Source organism: Nerophis ophidion, linkage group LG21, assembly GCF_033978795.1.
Source record: "Nerophis ophidion isolate RoL-2023_Sa linkage group LG21, RoL_Noph_v1.0, whole genome shotgun sequence".
Classification (NCBI taxonomy): domain Eukaryota; kingdom Metazoa; phylum Chordata; class Actinopteri; order Syngnathiformes; family Syngnathidae; genus Nerophis; species Nerophis ophidion.
The window spans coordinates 1,674,152-1,691,740 of NC_084631.1; the positions used below are offsets into that span (position 1 = coordinate 1,674,152).

The following is a 17,589-nucleotide window of genomic DNA, read 5'->3' on the forward strand; positions in this document are numbered from 1 at the left end:
CACACGGCCACTCTTCCACTGCGCCACGCCGTAATAATTTATTATAACATACATTTTTTTTCTTTTTTTTTTCTAGCTTTGTGTCAACATTGCTACTTTTTCCTCATTAGATTTCACCTCATTCCACTTTTCTTACATTTTTGTATTTTTTATTTTTGCAATACTATCAATTTTGCAATTTTTGCAGAATGTGTGGTGGGCCGGTAAACGATTAGCTGCGGGCCGTAAATGGCCCCCGGGCTGCACTTTGGACACCCCTGGATTAGGGGGTACTTGAATTAAAAACATGTTCACTGGGGGTACATCACTGAAATAAGGTTGGGAATCACTCATATAACTCAGATTTGCTGTTAGTCATCAAAGTTTTATTAGCGCTCAATTGTTGTACGCATGCGCACAATGCGACCGAGGGCTTCGGACCGGCGCATGCGCAGTTACAAAATGCCCCAGCGCCAGAAGCGACGGTATCAGTAGTTCGGGTCAAGCAGCCCAGTCAGCAGCACACACGTCGCTGTCTTTTATTCCTTTTTCTTAAATTAGCCACTTTAAGCTTCGCGATACCGCCCCCAATTTCAGCGTCGGTACGGAGCCGCCAGGCCGGGACAGAGTCGGAGAGAGAGGCCTCGGCAATGGAAGCGCTCGGACCCGGTAAGGAAGCGAGACAAATGAGTAAGGGGGGCGGGGGAGTGAGGACGGCGTGAGCCGCGCATGCGACTCGTGTGCTCAGGTGTGCCGCTTCACTGGGGGCCGCGGCTGCAGTGAGGCCTCCGGCGAGCTGGCGACGAAACACACCGAGGCCCACCCCCGTCGTATCGTAGCCTGACAATGTTGACGCTGGGTGAAACGTTTGCTGTTTACGTCGATTCTGCGTGTATTGCACGTACGTCCGTGGGCTTTTATTTATGTGAGGCACGCACAGCTCCGTCGTGTCGGGGCTGGTATTGTGTGAGTGGGGATTTAACTAGGACCTCCCTCCCTTCCTTCCTTCCTTCCGCGTCGTAGTGTGTTTACCTTCTTAACACACGTTTTTACATTTCAGACAAAACGAGGACATGCGTCGTAGTGTGTTTACCTTCTTAACACACGTTTTTACATTTCAGACAAAACGAGGACATGCGTCGTTGTGTGTCTATACCTTCTTAACACACGTTTTTACATTTCAGACAAAACGAGGACATTTCCGTCTAGGGTCACCTGACGATTTTTTTTTACCGATATTTTGCATCCTTTCATCTCGAGTCGTCCCCATCAGCAACGGCGTGTCTTCGTCCAGGATGGCTGATACCTTAGAATCGGTCTTGATATTGCGACTCTGCGTGGCTGGTAGACATGCGCATGGGAGGGCACAGCGGGAATAGACTGGACTGATGTCGCTTTTTAGCCATCACACACGGTTGCAGCATCCGTCATATGACAACAAAGCCACTTCCCGGCAGTGCAGTGGTCTTGGGGAAGCGTACACCCACAAAATTATGTTTTTATTTTACACAAAGACATCCATTCTCTCTTGTTTGAGATTGCTTAAAGGCCTACTGAAATTACATTTTCTTATTTAAACGGGGATAGCAGGTCCATTCTATGTGTCATACTTGATCATTTCGCGATATTGCCATATTTTTGCTGAAAGGATTTAGTAGAGAAAATCGACAATAAATTTCGCAACTTCAGGTCACTAATAAAAAAGCCTTGCCTTTACCGGAAGTAGCAGACGATGTGCGCGTGACGTCACTTGTTGTAGGGCTCCTCACATCCTCACATTGTTTACAATCATAGCCAGCAGCAGCTAGAGCTATTCGGACCGAGAGAGCGACAATTTCCCCATTAATTTGTGTGAGGATGAAAGATTCGTGGATGAGGTCATTTAGAACAGGGGTAGGGAACCTGTGGCTCTTTTGATGACTGCATCTGACTCTCGGATATATCTGAGCTGACATTGCGTAACACGATAAGTAATTAATAATTCCACTTGTAATCACAGTGTTAAAAATAACGTTCAAAATATAAAAAAATTCTCATGCATTTTGAATCCATCCATCCTTTTTCTACCGCACCTGTTCAAGAAGTTGTGTTAATGGTAAGGAGTTATGTATTTAATATTGGTTAGTGTGGGGCTTGCCCTCTTGGGGGTTCTTCAGACCCCGCAGGCCACGCCCACTCCACAGTTAGCTTCAGAGTAACAATGTTATTACAAAGAATAAGAGACCTATTATACTCTAGAAATGTTGGTCTTACTTAAAAATGCACACATTTAGTTGTTCAGTGTTGAACATTTTTTTATATGGCTCTTAAGGAAATACTTTTTAAAATATTTGGATTCTTGGCTCTCTCTGCCAAAAAGGTTCCCGACCCCTGATTTAGAGTGAAGGTCTAGAAAGAAAAAAAAAAAAAGGCCATTGCAGTGAGAGTGATTCAGATGTTATTAGACACATTTCCTAGGATAATTCTGGAAAATCCCTTACCTGCCTATTGTGTTGCTAGTGAGTTAAATAGTACCTTAAAGTCGGAGAGGGTGTGGCCACAGGTCTTTTGACGCCAGAGTCTCTGAGAGAAGTCACGGCAGTTGCAGGAGGTCGCTGGCTCCGCTGATCTCCAGTAAGAGGCGACTTATTTCCACAATTTTCTCACCGAAAACTGCCGGTTGACATGTAGTCGGATCCATGTTCGCTTGACCGCTCTGATCCATGGTAAAGCTTCATCTCCGGTAATTTTAAACAAGGAAACACCGTGTGTTTGTGGCTAAAGGCTAAAAGCTTCCCACCTCCATCTTTCTACTTAGACTTCTCCATTATTAATTGAACAAATTGCAAAAGATTCAGCATCCCAGATGTCCAAAATACTGTGTAATTGAGCGATATAAAGAGATGACTTTTAGCTGTAAGTGGTGCTGGGCTAATATGTCCGCTCCAACCAATTTCGTCACAAACACGCGTCATCATTGCGTCATCATTCCGCGACGTTTTCAACAGGAAACTCCGAGGGAAATCTAAAATTGTAATTTAGTAAACTAAAAAGGCCGTATTGGCATGTTTGGCATTGTTAAAATTTCATCATTGATATATAAACTATCAGACTGCGTGGTCGGTAGTAGTGGCTTTCAGTAGACCTTTAAGTATCAAAGCGAGAATCTAACAGTGACTTAGAATCGGTCTTTATATTGCGACTGCGTGGCTGGTAGCCATGCGCATGGGAGGGCACAGCGGGAATAGACGGGACTGATGTAGCTTTTTAGCCATCACACACGGTTGCAGCATCTGCCATATGACAACAAAGCCACTTCCCGGGAGTTCAGTGGTCTTGGGGAAGCGTACACCCTCAAAAATGTTTTTTTTACACAAAGACATCCTTCCTCCTCTTGTTTGAGATTGCTTAACAACTGGACGCCTTTAAGGGGAGATCATATCACCATTTTTTTCAACAATATCTGCATTTAAATACATCAGGCAAAGAAAATCTGAATTATGGTTTGGTTTGAAACTAGTGTCCTTAAACACAATTTTAATTAGGTTGTGTTCTGAGGAGCTACTTTTCATTTGATCAAGTCAAGGGGATCTACCTCCATTCATATATTTATATATGTATATAATTCATCCATCCATCCATTTTCTACCGCTTATTCCCTTTGGGGTCGCGGGGGATGCTGGTGCCTATCTCAGCTACAATCGGGCGGAAGGCGGAGTACACCCTGGACAAGTCGCCACCTCATCGCAGGGCCAACACATATAGACAGACAACATTCACACTCACATTCACACACACGGGCCAATTTAGTGTCGCCAATGAACCTATCCCCAGGTGTATGTCTTTGGAACTGGCAGGAAGCCAGAGTACCCGTAGGGAACCCACGCATTCACGGGGAGGACATGCAAACTCCACACAGAAAGATCCCGAGCCCAGGATTGAACCCTGACTACTCAGGGCCTTCGTATTGGGAGGCAGACGCACTAACCCCTCTGCCACCGTGAGACCCTATATAATTCATATTTATTTATTTATGAAAGATGTTTTTTTAACAAGTTAAATGATAACAAGAGCATTAGGCCTGGGCGATATGGCCTTTTTTTAAATATCTCAATATTTTTAGACCATATCGCAATACACAATATACATTTCGATATTTTGCCTTGGCCTTGAATTAACAGTTGATGCATATAATCACAGCAGTATGATGATTCTATGTGTGTACATTAAAACATTCTTGTTCATACTGCATTAAAGTCCTACTGAAAGCCACTACTACCGACCACGCAGTCTGATAGTTTATATATCAATGATGAAATATTAACATTGCAACACATGCCAATACGGCCCGTTTAGTTTACTAAATTGCAATTTTAAATTTCCCGCGAAGTATCCTGTTGAAAACGTCGCGGTATGATGACACGTCCGCTTGACGTCACCGGTTGTCGCGGACATGTTCTTCCAGCCCCGCTCACGGCAAAAAGTCGTCTCTTTTCATCGCATAATTACACATTATTCTGGACATCTGTGTGGCTGAATCTTTTGCAATTTGTTCACTTAATAATGGAGAAGTCAAAGAAGAAATATGTAGGTGGGAAGCGGTGTATTGCAGCTGCCTTTAGCAACACAAACACAGCCGGTGTTTCCTTGTTTACATTCCCAAAGGTGAAGCTTTACTATGGAACAGAGCGGTCAAGCGAACATGGTTCTCTACCACATGTCAACCGGCAGGTTTCAGTGAGAAATATGTGTTAATACGTCGGCTCTTACCGTAGACATGAGCGGAGCTTGCGTCCTCCTGCAGCTGCGGACTCTCTTACCTCCTCCCACCGGAGACACTGGCGGTCATCACACCCGTGGCCACCCCCCTCCGACTTTCAGGTACCATATAATCTCACTAAAACACTAGTAACACAATAAGCAGATAAGGGATCTTCCAGAATTATCCCAGTAAATGTATCTAATAACATCTGAATCGCTCCCACTGCCCTTGCCTTTTTTTTTTTTTTTCCCTCTAGTCCTTCACTCTCACTATCCTCATCCACGAATCTTTCATCCTCGCTCAAATTAATAGGGAAATCTTTGCTTTCTCGGTCCGAATTGCTCTCGCTGCTGGTGGCCATGATTATAAACAATGTGAGGAGCTCTACAACCAGTGACGTCACGAGCACATCGTCTGCTACTTCCGGTACAGGCAAGGCTTTTTTATTAGTGACCAAAAGTTGCAAACTTTATCGTGGATGTTCTCTACTAAATCCTTTCAGCAAAAATATGGCAATATGGCGAAATGATGAAGTATGACACATAGAATGGACCTGCTATCCCCGTTTAAATAAGAAAATCTCATTTCAGTAGGCCTTTAATATATGCTCATTTAAAACTTCCATGCAGAGAGGGGAATCAGAACTAAGTCAATTGACCAAAACTGTATTTATTAAACCGTTAGCGGGTGACTTTTCAAATGATGCTACATATTAGCAGTAATGCTACTTCTGGTAGCAACGCTTGTGCCCCACACTTGACAAATTAAAGTTGTCTATTCGACATCTTCCCGCTTGAAGGCGAACCACCGCCAGACGATGGACCCCCTGCTGTTTTTCTTGGGAATTAATTCTTCCTTCATTCGTACCTTCTTTCTCTCATATCACCACTCGCACGGCTCTGCTAGCATCACAGCTAACATTATCCATGCAGCTACCTCTCCGCTCCGCAAGGGCTTATACGTATGTGACGTGTGGAAGAAGGTGTGCGTACTGTCTGTGAGAAGGAGAGACAGGAAAGTGCAAGAAGAACCTGTAATGTAATGCCCGCAGTTAAACAGTTAAAAGCAACCGCGTGAGAACGTATAATCGAATATCACAATATAGTCTTTTTCTTAAAACGCACAAGCCCGCGATATATCGTTTATATCGAAATATCGCCCAGCCCTAAAGAGCATGTTTACCACAAATTCCTTACTTTCATGAAGACAAGAATATAAGGTGATGTATTACCTGATTCTGATGACATGCATTGATTGTAATCAGAAAGTAGTGATAATGTCAGCATTTTCAAATGGAGGAGAAAAAAAGTCCTTTCTGTCCAATACCACATTGAAGTGGTTGGTTTTTGGCATCTTATTTGTCAATCAATCAATCAGTGTTTACTTATATAGCCCTAAATCACTAGTGTCTCAAAGGGCTGCACAAACCACTACGACATCCTCGGTAAGCCCACATAAGGGCAAGGAAAACTCACACCCAGTGGGACGCCAGTGACAATGATGACTATGAGAACCTTGGAGAGGACGAAAGCAATGGATGTCGAGCGGGTCTAACATGATACTGTGAAAGTTCAATCCATAATGGATCCAACACAGCTGCGAGTGTCCAGTCCAAAGCGGATCCAACACAGCAGCGAGAGTCCCATTCACAGCAGAGCCAGCAGGAAACCATCCCAAGCGGAGGTGGATCAGCAGCGCAGGGATGTCCCCAGCCTATACACAGGCGAGCGGTCCATCCTGGGTCCCGACTCTGGATGAGCGGTTCATCCTGGCTCTAGACAGCCAGTACGTCATCCACGGCCACCGGATCGGACCGGACCCCCTCCACAAGGGAGAGTGGGACATAGGAGAAAAAGAAAAGAGACAGCAGATCAACTGGTCTAAAAAGGGAGTCTATTTAAAGGCTAGAGTATACAACTGAGTTTTAAGGTGAGACTTAAATGCTTCTTCTGAGGTGGCATCTCGAACTGTTACTGGGAGGGCATTCCAGAGTACTGGAGCCCGAAATGAAAACGCTCTATAGCCCGCAGACTTTTTTTGGGCTTTGGGAATCACTAATAAGCCGGAGTCCTTTTGAAGGCAGATTTCTTGCCGGGACATATGGTACAATACAATCGGCAAGATAGGATGGAGCTAGACCGTGTAGTATTTTATACGTAAGTAGTAAAACCTTAAAGTCACATCTTAAGTGCACAGGAAGCCAGTGCAGGTGAGCCAGTATAGGTATATATGTATGTATATATGTATATAAAGGTATATACAGTATAGGTATATATGTATGTATATATGTATATAAAGGTATATACAGTATAGGTATATATGTATGTATATATGTATATAAAGGTATATACAGTATAGGTATATATGTATGTATATATGTATATAAAGGTATATACAGTATAGGTATATATAAATGTATATATGTATATAAAGGTATATACAGTACAGGCGTAATGTGATCAAACTTTCTTGTTCTTGTCAAAAGTCTAGCAGCCGCATTTTGTACCAACTGTAATCTTTTAATGCTAGACATGGGGAGACCCGAAAATAATACGTTACAGTAATCGAGGCGAGACGTAACAAACGCATGGATAATGATCTCAGCGTCTTTAGTGGAAAGAATGGAGCGAATTTTAGCGATATTACGCAGATGAAAGAAGGCCGTTTTAGTAACGCTTTTAATGTGTGGCTCAAAGGAGAGAGTTGGCTCGAAGATAATACCCAGATTCTTTACCGAGTCGCCTTGTTTAATTTGTCCAGTTTTTATACAATGTAAGATATACAATGTTGCACGCCAGCTTTCTGAGACTCCTATTTTGTTAGTACAGGCATGATGAAGTTTATTGTAAAGACAGCAAATGTGCAGTCCGTCTTTAGAGTTTTGACGTATGGCGCGAAAGTCTGTTGAAGTAAAAAGGGCTTCTCGCCTTACTGTTGGTAATTTTTTCTTAATAATGAGCTCGCAGCATCCAGCGTCATCTCAGAAGACAATCAAGTGATGAAAGTGACGTCATGATTTATGATAGCTAATTTTTAGGTCTTTTTTTTAATGCTTATCTGGCGATCGACTGACACACCCTCTGCGATCGACCTGTAGCTCGCGATCGACCTGTAGCTCGCGATCGACGTAATGAGCACCCCTGGTGTATGTAGGCGATGGCCCTTCACGCGATATACCAAATCTGATTGTTTTCCTCTCAAGTGACAGATTGGATGTTTTTTTTTTCTACCAGTTGGAACGCTCCAAAGTACTTCAAATATGATCTTTTCACATCAGATGCGGGCCACAACAGGAGGTAGTCTGAATCCGTTTGGAATTTGATGTTACAAAAGTGACTGCAGTTTAAATGGAAATGCTACCTGATTGCGACTTATACATCATCTTTGGTCAGCTACGTAAAACTTGTAGCTGTATGTTCCCTTTTGAAATTCTCTTCTGCCTCTGCCTGCAGTTGTTTTCCGTCATCTGCTGCCTTCTTCTACACAACAGCCATCGCACGAACCCACTAACATGCGTGGCGTCCATGTTTTTACGTGTCGTAGCAACTTTCTCATTTACGGAATCCGGTATTCTGTCGAAATGAGTTGTCTCGTCAAAGAAAGATTTGCGCTGTTGCCACATCAAAGACTCACGTTTCAAAACGGATTTAGATATCAAATGAAATATTTAATGAAACAATTACTTGTAGTGCTACTGACAAGTCCACTCTTATCTACAAGCACATTTTGACAGATGAAGCTCCTTTGTCTGCACTTTATCAAACTGCACAGGCAAGTGACGCTGTGGCCACATTTGACCTGTTGTTTGTTCTGGAGTCTGATAAAGATCACATTTTACTTGCAATGTAAACAGTCTGCTGGAAAGAATCTGATTTAGAACACATCAGATTTTGGGCCACTTTGGCATGTAGTGTAAACGTAGTCTTTTAATGTTGCCTAGACGTCACTAGCATGCTCAGTTTGATAAAATGAACACAAACCGAAAGTTAAATGGAATAAGAAGTGACCCGGAACAACAACAACAGAAGAAGACCAATGTACACGGACCCGTTTTCCTGCTCGATAGAGAAGAAATAAAATGTGTTACTTTCCTTGTCTCTGGACATTTAAAAAGTAGAAGAGGGAACTCTTGACCCCAACAAACTTGTTTTGACGTCGCCGTTGACGTCTTCTGTTGTTGTGTTTCCGGGTTATTCACTGACAAGGATTCAGAAGAGACAATGCGCATAATCTTATGATAAAAAATTTAATTTCTAATGCACTTTTTATCAAACAAGATCTCATGCTACAAAGACGAGATTAAAAAACATATTTGTAATTAGCAATCAAAAGGCCTTTCTGAATAAAAATATTTAAAATGGGCCTGTGCATGTGCAATCTACCCATATGTCCAAACAATTTAAACAGTCAGTAGAGAAAATACTTTTCCATTTTCGATTTTCATATACCTCAATGAAATCGGATAATTGTAAACAATCTGTTTTCTGTTTTTTAAAAAAAAGAATATTTATTTCTTTATTTTAAAACCAAAAAAACAGGAAGCATTGATTTTTATGTTAAATAATTGTTCTATTCCACACAAAAAACAGATGTCCGCGACATACACAGACCGAAAACAACTGCAGGAGGAGGAAGAACAGAATTGCAAAAAGGAAAGAGGTTGTCTTTTAGTCTTGTCTTGCATACACGAATGATACAGCTCGACCAAAGATGCCATAAAAGTCACTAACAGGTCGCGTTGGCCTTCTGACTGCAGTCATATTTGAAAAGATCAAATTTCAAACAAAGTCAGACTATCTCCTGATGTGGCACAAATCTGATGTGAAAGGATCAGATTCGAAGCACTTTCGAGCATTTAGACTGGCAAAACAGATCCGATGTGTGCCACTTGAGTGCAGAAAAATCAGATTTGGCGTCCTGTGTAAACAAGGCCTTTGACGAGATCACATCATCTTTTTCTGCCGGAGTATCTGCGTCTTCATGCACCACAAAGAACATCTGACATTATTACGTGATTTGATTCGAAACCAGCTTTCTAAAACACTTGTTAATTGGATTGTGTTCTGACGAACCGACTGACGTGTTGACTATGTCATCAGAAACCAGACCCCTCTAGCGTCTGTACACTTGATTGATTGATCGATCGATCGTAAGCGCCGGTCTCTGCAACATTAAGTTCACAGGAGAAGAAGAGAAGCCAAATGGAGGGAGACTCTTTTACTTCCGTGGTCTCCAAACAGAACACTGTAACGATGCGAGGGAGAGGGTGTCCCACTTTGATACACCACACTTAAGCTACACTCTCTCCAATAAGTACATTTTTTAATGGACACAAGACATTCTACCCGTTCAATAAATGGCAGAACTTTCTCGATGACGACAACACATCCCCTGTGGGTAGAAACGTAACAAACACCCTTTTCAAAATAAAATGATTTTATTGAAAATTAAAATATCCTGAAAATAACACGTCTGTATTTTGTTCGTCAGTGATAAGTAGATATCAATAACAGGGTTAAGAACAATCCCTGCCTGTCAATGCCTTTTTAAATGTGTCGTATTATAGATCTTTTTTCTACTTTTAAAACACTTGTGATATATATAACAGGTAATGTGGCATTTTGATCAAAATTTTGCAATGTAACAGACCATCTAAAAGCTGTTTTCTGGCTGTCTCTTCAAAACACGCTGTTTTGTAATCGGTCCTATTTACGTGCTTGAAGCTTTCCCTCCAGGCCAAGCCTCCTTCGACTGCATCTCGACTCTGTTGTAGTTTTTAGCGCTTCCATATCGAGTCCACTGACAGATAAGTGGACATATACACTTATTTGTATTGGAAATGGAAACAGCCTAGGATTTTTGCATGCATAACTCGATCGATTGGTTGGATCTGAGTCTTACTCTGATCTGAGTCTGACTGTGGCGGCGTGGCTCAGCTAGTATAGTGGCTGTACCAGCAACTTCAGGGTTCCATGTTTGATTCCAGCTTCCGCCACCCTAGTCCTTTCTCCCAGTGCCATCCCCACTGGATTAAATGTAGCCTAAAGATGTAGATTGGGTTTAACAAATTAAAGCACTTTAAGACTCTTGAGAAAAAGTGCTATATATATAATTCACTTAATCTCACACTTCACTAAGATTGGTCGAATCTGAGTCAGACTCAGATGGTCGGATCTGAGTCCAAACATAAACTGATTTAAGCCTGCTCGGATGGAAGGCGAAAATAAGACAAAATGGAAAGTTCAGTGATTGATTGAATGCCCTGAGAAAGAAATTCATGAATTAAAAATCATTTATAGCGTAGTGGTAAAGTTTGTTTTCAAATACCTATGTCAATGCAAGCCATCACAATTGTATTTTCTCCTATGCCTTTTAGAGCACCATAACTAGAAGAACTAAACTAAACCCCTGTTAAAACCCACCCCTAGCATTTTGGAGCCAACAGCCTTTGGGGAAGGAAATTATTTTGTGCATGTAAACGAGGACATCACTTTGAAAAATAGAGCGACCGAGCATTTACATTCATTCACTGTGGAGGTGAGGGGGATACATTTAATATCCAGATAGAGAGAACTGGAGAAAATAAAAATATGTGGATAACATAGTATATATTTTATTTAATGTCCCTTCCCATTTAATGTATATTAATTTACACACTTTATCAGGATACTTTATCAGGTATACCTAATCTTTCTACTCAGAGTGATCATATCATTTTGAGTCTACAAAGAAAATATTGCTTTGATCACGTGTTTTACTGTGACTGTAGTTCACACTGTCTATAATGTACGCCCTAGAAATATAATGTTTACTGGTGTTTCTAATATTTTGGTCTTTTATCTGGCTGAATAGAATAGTAGATAATATTTAGCTGAGATAGGCGCCAGCGCCCCCCGCGATCCCAAAAAGGGAATAAGCGGTAGAAAATGGATGGATGGATTTGCAAAGCTCTAGATTTTGCAGCTGTAACCAATGCTCTGACTTCTACAGAAATTGTGTGGTTATGTAGCTTTGTCAGGAAGTGACACTGACACAAGCTTGCAAGACATCCCACTCTCTCACTATCTAGGATTTCTTTATAAATGCAAGCAGGAAAACGTAATTTTCCATAGCACTGCAGAGATGTACAGGTACCTTTTTTATTAACTCGCACTCAGGTACCGAGTAGAAATTCCCCCAATATGTGATTAATTAAGTCTATCCTATTTCTACAATTGAGGACTAAATTAACAAAATGTAGTGGTTATGAGTGAACATGCAAAACTTCAATGCAAACAAGTGAATGGTGTAGTGCAGTTCCTTAATCCAGGTATTTGCAGGTGTGGGCGTAAGTGCACCGCTCAGTTCTGTCAGTCCCTGAGTCATCAGGCCCAGCCATCATCCTCATCCTCGATACAATCCTAACTGCCCTACTGCTCGATCACGCTGTGGTTACCAGGGACACATTTAACGCCTAGTAGACTTTCTACAGCTACGATGGCCAAAAATCAAATGGCGTGTCCACGCAATCGGAAAACCGGTGACGGTACCAAAATAACTGCTCTGTAAAGTGGCAAGTGCGTTTTGAAGCTGGTGGAAAGAACATACAGGGCTAGATGTTCTCCATTGTTGTCATGTGTTTATTATTCCATTAGGTTATACTACAGTATGTCACCTCGTTACATGGCTCTCTCAGTTCCGCCTACACACATTTTTATAATGGAAAAAACAACCAGATGACTGCTTGTTAAAAGCCTGGCTTTGGTCTGTGTTTTTTTTTTTACCGCTTGTCCCTCTGAGGTCACGGTGGGTGCTACCAGTTTATTTATTCAAATTAATTGAGGCATGACGTCTCTTCAAAACAAAACCTCTATTTGAAGAAATATGTTTCTGACAAGTATCATTACATGCTACATGACACACGTGAGGAGGATATGCCAACTGATAAGTCAAAGCTCTTAAACGTAAACGCAGGTGGGCAGCTCGATACAACTATCGACAGTAACGATGCCAAGTATACTATCAGTACTTGTTAGATCAATAATTTAGCATTTAAAAAAAAAAAATGTTTTTGTCGTTTACAAACTCTGAAAATTAGTTCCTGGACGTAAAGAAGGCTTTCAGATCAAAAACCAAATTTAAATGAGAACCAAGTCAGAAATAATTTGAATATTTAATTGCAATGCCGTGTTATTGTCTGATTTATAACTGTAATCAAAAATTGATATTCAATGATCTTTAAAATTTGAAGTTTCAGCATTGGTATGGCCAATACTGGCCCTAAACTAACTTGGTACTGGATTAATACCCATATTTTTATTATAGCTCAACTAATGTAAAGTTACCAAACAGAAGAATGAATGCTTATTACATATTAACATGTGTGTATATAGAACCATGTTACAATAGAAAGTAACCGGATATTAACAGTAAATTAGTGAAGTGAATTATATTTATATAGCGCTTTTTTTCTAGTGACTCAAAGCGCTTTACATAGTGAAACCCAACATCTAAATTAAATTCAAACCAGTGTGGGTGGCACTGGGAGCAGGTGGGTAAAGTGTCTTGCCCAAGGACACAACGGCAGTGACTAGGATGGCAGAAGCGGGAATCGAACCTGCAACCCTCAAGTTGCTGACACGGCCACTCTACCAACCGAGCTAAACCGCCCCAATAAATTAGCAAGTAGATTAATAATGGTTTTGACAAAATAATCCCACCGGAAATGATGCAATATGTCAGCAGCCTAATTTGGAGCCTTTGTAACCCGTTGAATTAATATTTTATCTTTACCCTAACAAAAAAAGTATCGTGATATACATTTTCGCAATGTAATTATCGCGATGTAGATTTTAGGCCATATTGGCCATTCCTAATTTTGATTGACAAACCGATTCAATGCTTAATTGAGAACCAGGGCAAATGTATGCAAACACATAGACAAGCTGACATTCACACAAAGCTAACAATAGGAAGACGGCACTCAAACTACCGCTATTACGACAGAGGAGTGGTAGTAGGGAGAGGGGGGAGGACATTTGGGGCCCAGGCTTGATAGGGGCATTGCAGGCAAATGTGTTTTCAAGAAGCAATGGGGTCCCGATTGTCTGTGCTCTCGCGCCTCACTTGCTAACTGGAGCGTGCGGCCGCATGGAGTTCTGTAGGACCCCCACAGTCCTTTGAGCTGTCAGTTGACAAAAGCATCTCCCCAGCCTCCTTTAATACCACCTACGCCGATGACGACATGTGCATGTGGTGCCAATGGATTCAGACTAATTCTATACAGAGCAGTCCAAAACAATTGAGACAGAATTACGAATTATTATTCCATCGTCCTACCATTTAAATATTAATGAGTATTGATTGGAGATAGATGAGTGAGTATCTGGTGGAGGGAGCTGGGTAATGTCCACATAAGAATTGGTATTCATCCCTGCATAATTCTAAAAAATATGAATAAAACAAAGATTGGGGACGTGTTGTTTAACATCACACAATTTAGGGCAACATCTTGTCATTTTTGTGGCACAGTGCCGGTAGGCATAATGATGTAATGATGGGGGGTTCTACTAAAAGCAATATTCCCCAATCCCTGCAAAAAGGATGACAGCGCTCTTAAAACTGGAAGCTATACAAGCCTGATTAGGATTGTATGCATAGGTGAATAGTTGTCTTATGCATTGTGAGAGGTCTGCGCTATATGTACCGAGTGTAACGGTAATCCCAGACTCGGCGCGGCACCCCTCCATATGGCGCTGCTGCTGTCTGTCTGAGAGGAGCTTGGGCTTTGTCTCAATGTTTGGGGTGGACGCCCTTGTATGTCTGGGTGGAGCTGGGGGTGGGAGGGATAATTGGGGGTCATTGTTTCGTCAGCCTCTGGTTGACCCATGTGGGTCAGGGGCCAACGTTGTGGATCAATCAGGGTGTCTTTGTGTTTCAGTAAATTCATGCAGGTGACGCTGATGAAATTAAGAAGCCTGACATTGGCCGAATGCGATAAATTCTCACTTTCCGATATTGTGACATGTGCCAAGTGACGCATTTGTTATTGGTGGACCCTGAGACAATTCTGTTTTCGGTAGTCGGTATTTGACAAATTGTGAATTGATCGCCGTTCTCCTCCATCTCCAGGCCCTCCTCCTGCCCCTCCCTCTCTGTTCCAGCCGCCACGGCGTCCCGGCCTTGGCACGGTGGGGAAACCCATCCGTCTCCTGGCCAACCACTTCCAAGTGCAGATTCCCAAGATTGATGTCTATCACTATGATATCGACATCAAGCCTGAGAAACGGCCACGGAGGGTCAACAGGTAAATCTACCAACGTTTTTTTTCTTTCCTTCTCCCCATGAAGGTTGATTTATAAGCGAGGCTTTATTTATTGCATTTGTACATTTACAATTTAAGTGTATGAGCACCTCAGCAACTGTATACTGGTCTTTTTAGGGAGGTGGTGGACACCATGGTGCGGCACTTCAAGATGCAGATCTTTGGAGATCGACAGCCTGGTTATGATGGGAAGAGGAACATGTATACAGCACATCCACTGCCAATCGGGAGAGACAGGGTTGGTATATACATTCGCTGAATCACTTTAATTTTTTTATTGTCTTGATTAGCCGTAGGTCTTAACAAGGGGTCGCAGAATTACTGCAGAGGGGTCTTAAAATATTTAGTTCATTGGACTTTTTCATGTATATTATTTTTCCTCAAATTTAAATGTTTTTAAATACATAAACATTGGTTTAACACACTGTAGTGTTGTTTATAAATGGCATTGCCATGGACACCCTGCTCACAGTACTTTGCAGTTTTTAAATTTAAAAACTTAAACTATTACTGTATTTGTTAGAATTTAAGATAGCTAGCAATCAGCGCCTTAGTTAACCAGCTAGTGATTAGCGTGTTATTTGCTTATTAGCTGTTAGCAGTACTACTATTTTTTTTGGGGATATGTCAGTATTGCACAATAGCAAGGTACCTTTTATTATCCATCCATCCATTTTGTACCGCTTGTCCCTTTCAGGATCGCTGGTTGGCTGGTGCCAGTTTAATTTGAAACACAATTTATGACAATATATGATAAGTCCCCTCGCCTCATTCCATCAGTTTGGGGGTCATTGGCCTGGACAACGTTGAATACCTTTTGCCTAAAATCCGTATCATGATGTATATTGCAGCCTTTTGTGATAACAATGTATATCACTACATTTATAAATGATACTTTCAAAACGGGTTACAAAGGTTTCCAATTGGCTGCTGACGTGTGGAAACATTGCAGCGTTTCAAGTTGTATTTGGTTCTGAAAACTATTAATAATATATTTAATTTACAGATGATGGATGGTTACTTTTTACTGTAACACAGGTACATCTACAAGTCTGTTAAAATGTACCAAGCACATATTCTTCTGTTGTTTGGGTACTTTATATTAGTTTTGGGCGATACTAGAAATTTGGGTACCGATCCAATACTAAATGGGTTACAGGGGCAGAATTGGCCGTAACAATTTTCATATTTAAAATTTTTCAGGATCATAAAATGTTTACATTTTTTTATCACAACTGTAATGCGACAAAAACATTGGATAAGGGTGTATTAATATCAATTAACATGTAAATTATTTCCTTATTCCCTTTTATGACATACTATATTTTTAATATACCGGTAGTTCATAGTGCAAAATAACTAAATAAATGCAAATACTTTTGGCTCTTTTTTCCTGAGTTCATAAATAATGAAAACGACAAAGCTGTTGTGATCATAAATATTGATGTAATAATAAAGTTACGAGGAATCGTTACTGTTGATACTTGTATCGATCCGCCCATCCAGGTTTACTTCCAAAAGCTCTATCCTAGCAGTTAGTATCCCCTTATGGTATATAGTGTAGCATGTTCAGCTATTATAAGAAACATAGCTTATCCGTTGCCAGAGAGGGCCATTCAGGCACATTTACCTCAACTTTCCACACTTCTAAGAGTCGCAGTGTAGGTTTGTTTTCTTCAGAATGAACTTGTAGTTTGTCAACTATTTCACAAAACCTTTCATTGACCGTCTCCTTGGGTCACCTACTCAATTTGTTTACTGATCCTCAATTCCCACCTTCTAATCTATGTCCATGAATTGCAGGTGGACCTGGAGGTGACCCTACCTGGCGAAGGGAAAGATCAGACGTTTAAGGTGTCCTTGCAATGGGTGTCTGTTGTCAGTCTTCAGATGCTGCTGGAAGCATTGTCCGGTCACCTGAACGAGGTCCCGGAGGACTCCGTTCAGGCCCTGGATGTTATCACACGGCATCTCCCTTCCATGAGGTCTTTATTAACGTCTATTCTTCACTTGTTTTCAAGATCCATGCTTGGATTATTGTTTTTCACATTTTATGAAGCTTTGACTGAATTTCCTGCCGTCTTGCATTCATCAAATTAGATTACACGCCCGAATGGATGTTTTTTTGAAAGGCTTTTCCTGCGTATTAGGAAGTTTTATTAAAAATGCACCTCTGCTCCTAATTTACTACACATTTACATACTGATACAAACAGTTCATCATTCAAGAAGAAAGTGGTTTGTGATTTCCTTTGTGTCAATGCACACAGATACACTCCGGTGGGCCGTTCATTCTTCTCCCCTCCTGAGGGCTACTACCATCCTCTGGGCGGAGGCAGGGAGGTGTGGTTTGGTTTCCATCAGTCCGTCCGTCCTGCCATGTGGAACATGATGCTCAACATCGATGGTAGGACGACAGAACTGTAAAAAAAAAAAAGCAGTCTTTTTGTTGTTTCACTTAAAAATATTACCACTTGTCATATACACCAATGGGGGAGATCATATTAAATAATTGGTGTGTTTTTTTTATTTGTGAAAATTGCAGTTGCTAATATAGTATTTCATTC

General features: G+C 41.3%; 1 protein-coding gene across 6 annotated transcripts in view; it reads left to right on the forward strand.

Moving 5' to 3' along the window:
- Positions 1 to 422: 422 nt before the first annotated feature.
- ago4 (argonaute RISC component 4) overlaps positions 423 to 17,589 on the forward strand; it is a 54,145-nt gene continuing 36,978 nt past the window's right edge. For 4 of the 6 annotated variants that reach the window (XM_061881596.1, XM_061881593.1, XM_061881595.1 and 1 more), the window contains exons 1-5: positions 423 to 648; positions 14,831 to 15,005; positions 15,141 to 15,261; positions 16,827 to 17,008; positions 17,293 to 17,429. In XM_061881596.1, the coding sequence (XP_061737580.1) occupies positions 630 to 648; positions 14,831 to 15,005; positions 15,141 to 15,261; positions 16,827 to 17,008; positions 17,293 to 17,429 (634 nt within the window). In that variant the 5' untranslated portion in view covers positions 423 to 629. The remainder of the gene's footprint in view (positions 649 to 14,830; positions 15,006 to 15,140; positions 15,262 to 16,826; positions 17,009 to 17,292; positions 17,430 to 17,589) is intronic. The other 2 variants (XM_061881597.1, XM_061881599.1) reach the window with 1 other exon arrangement.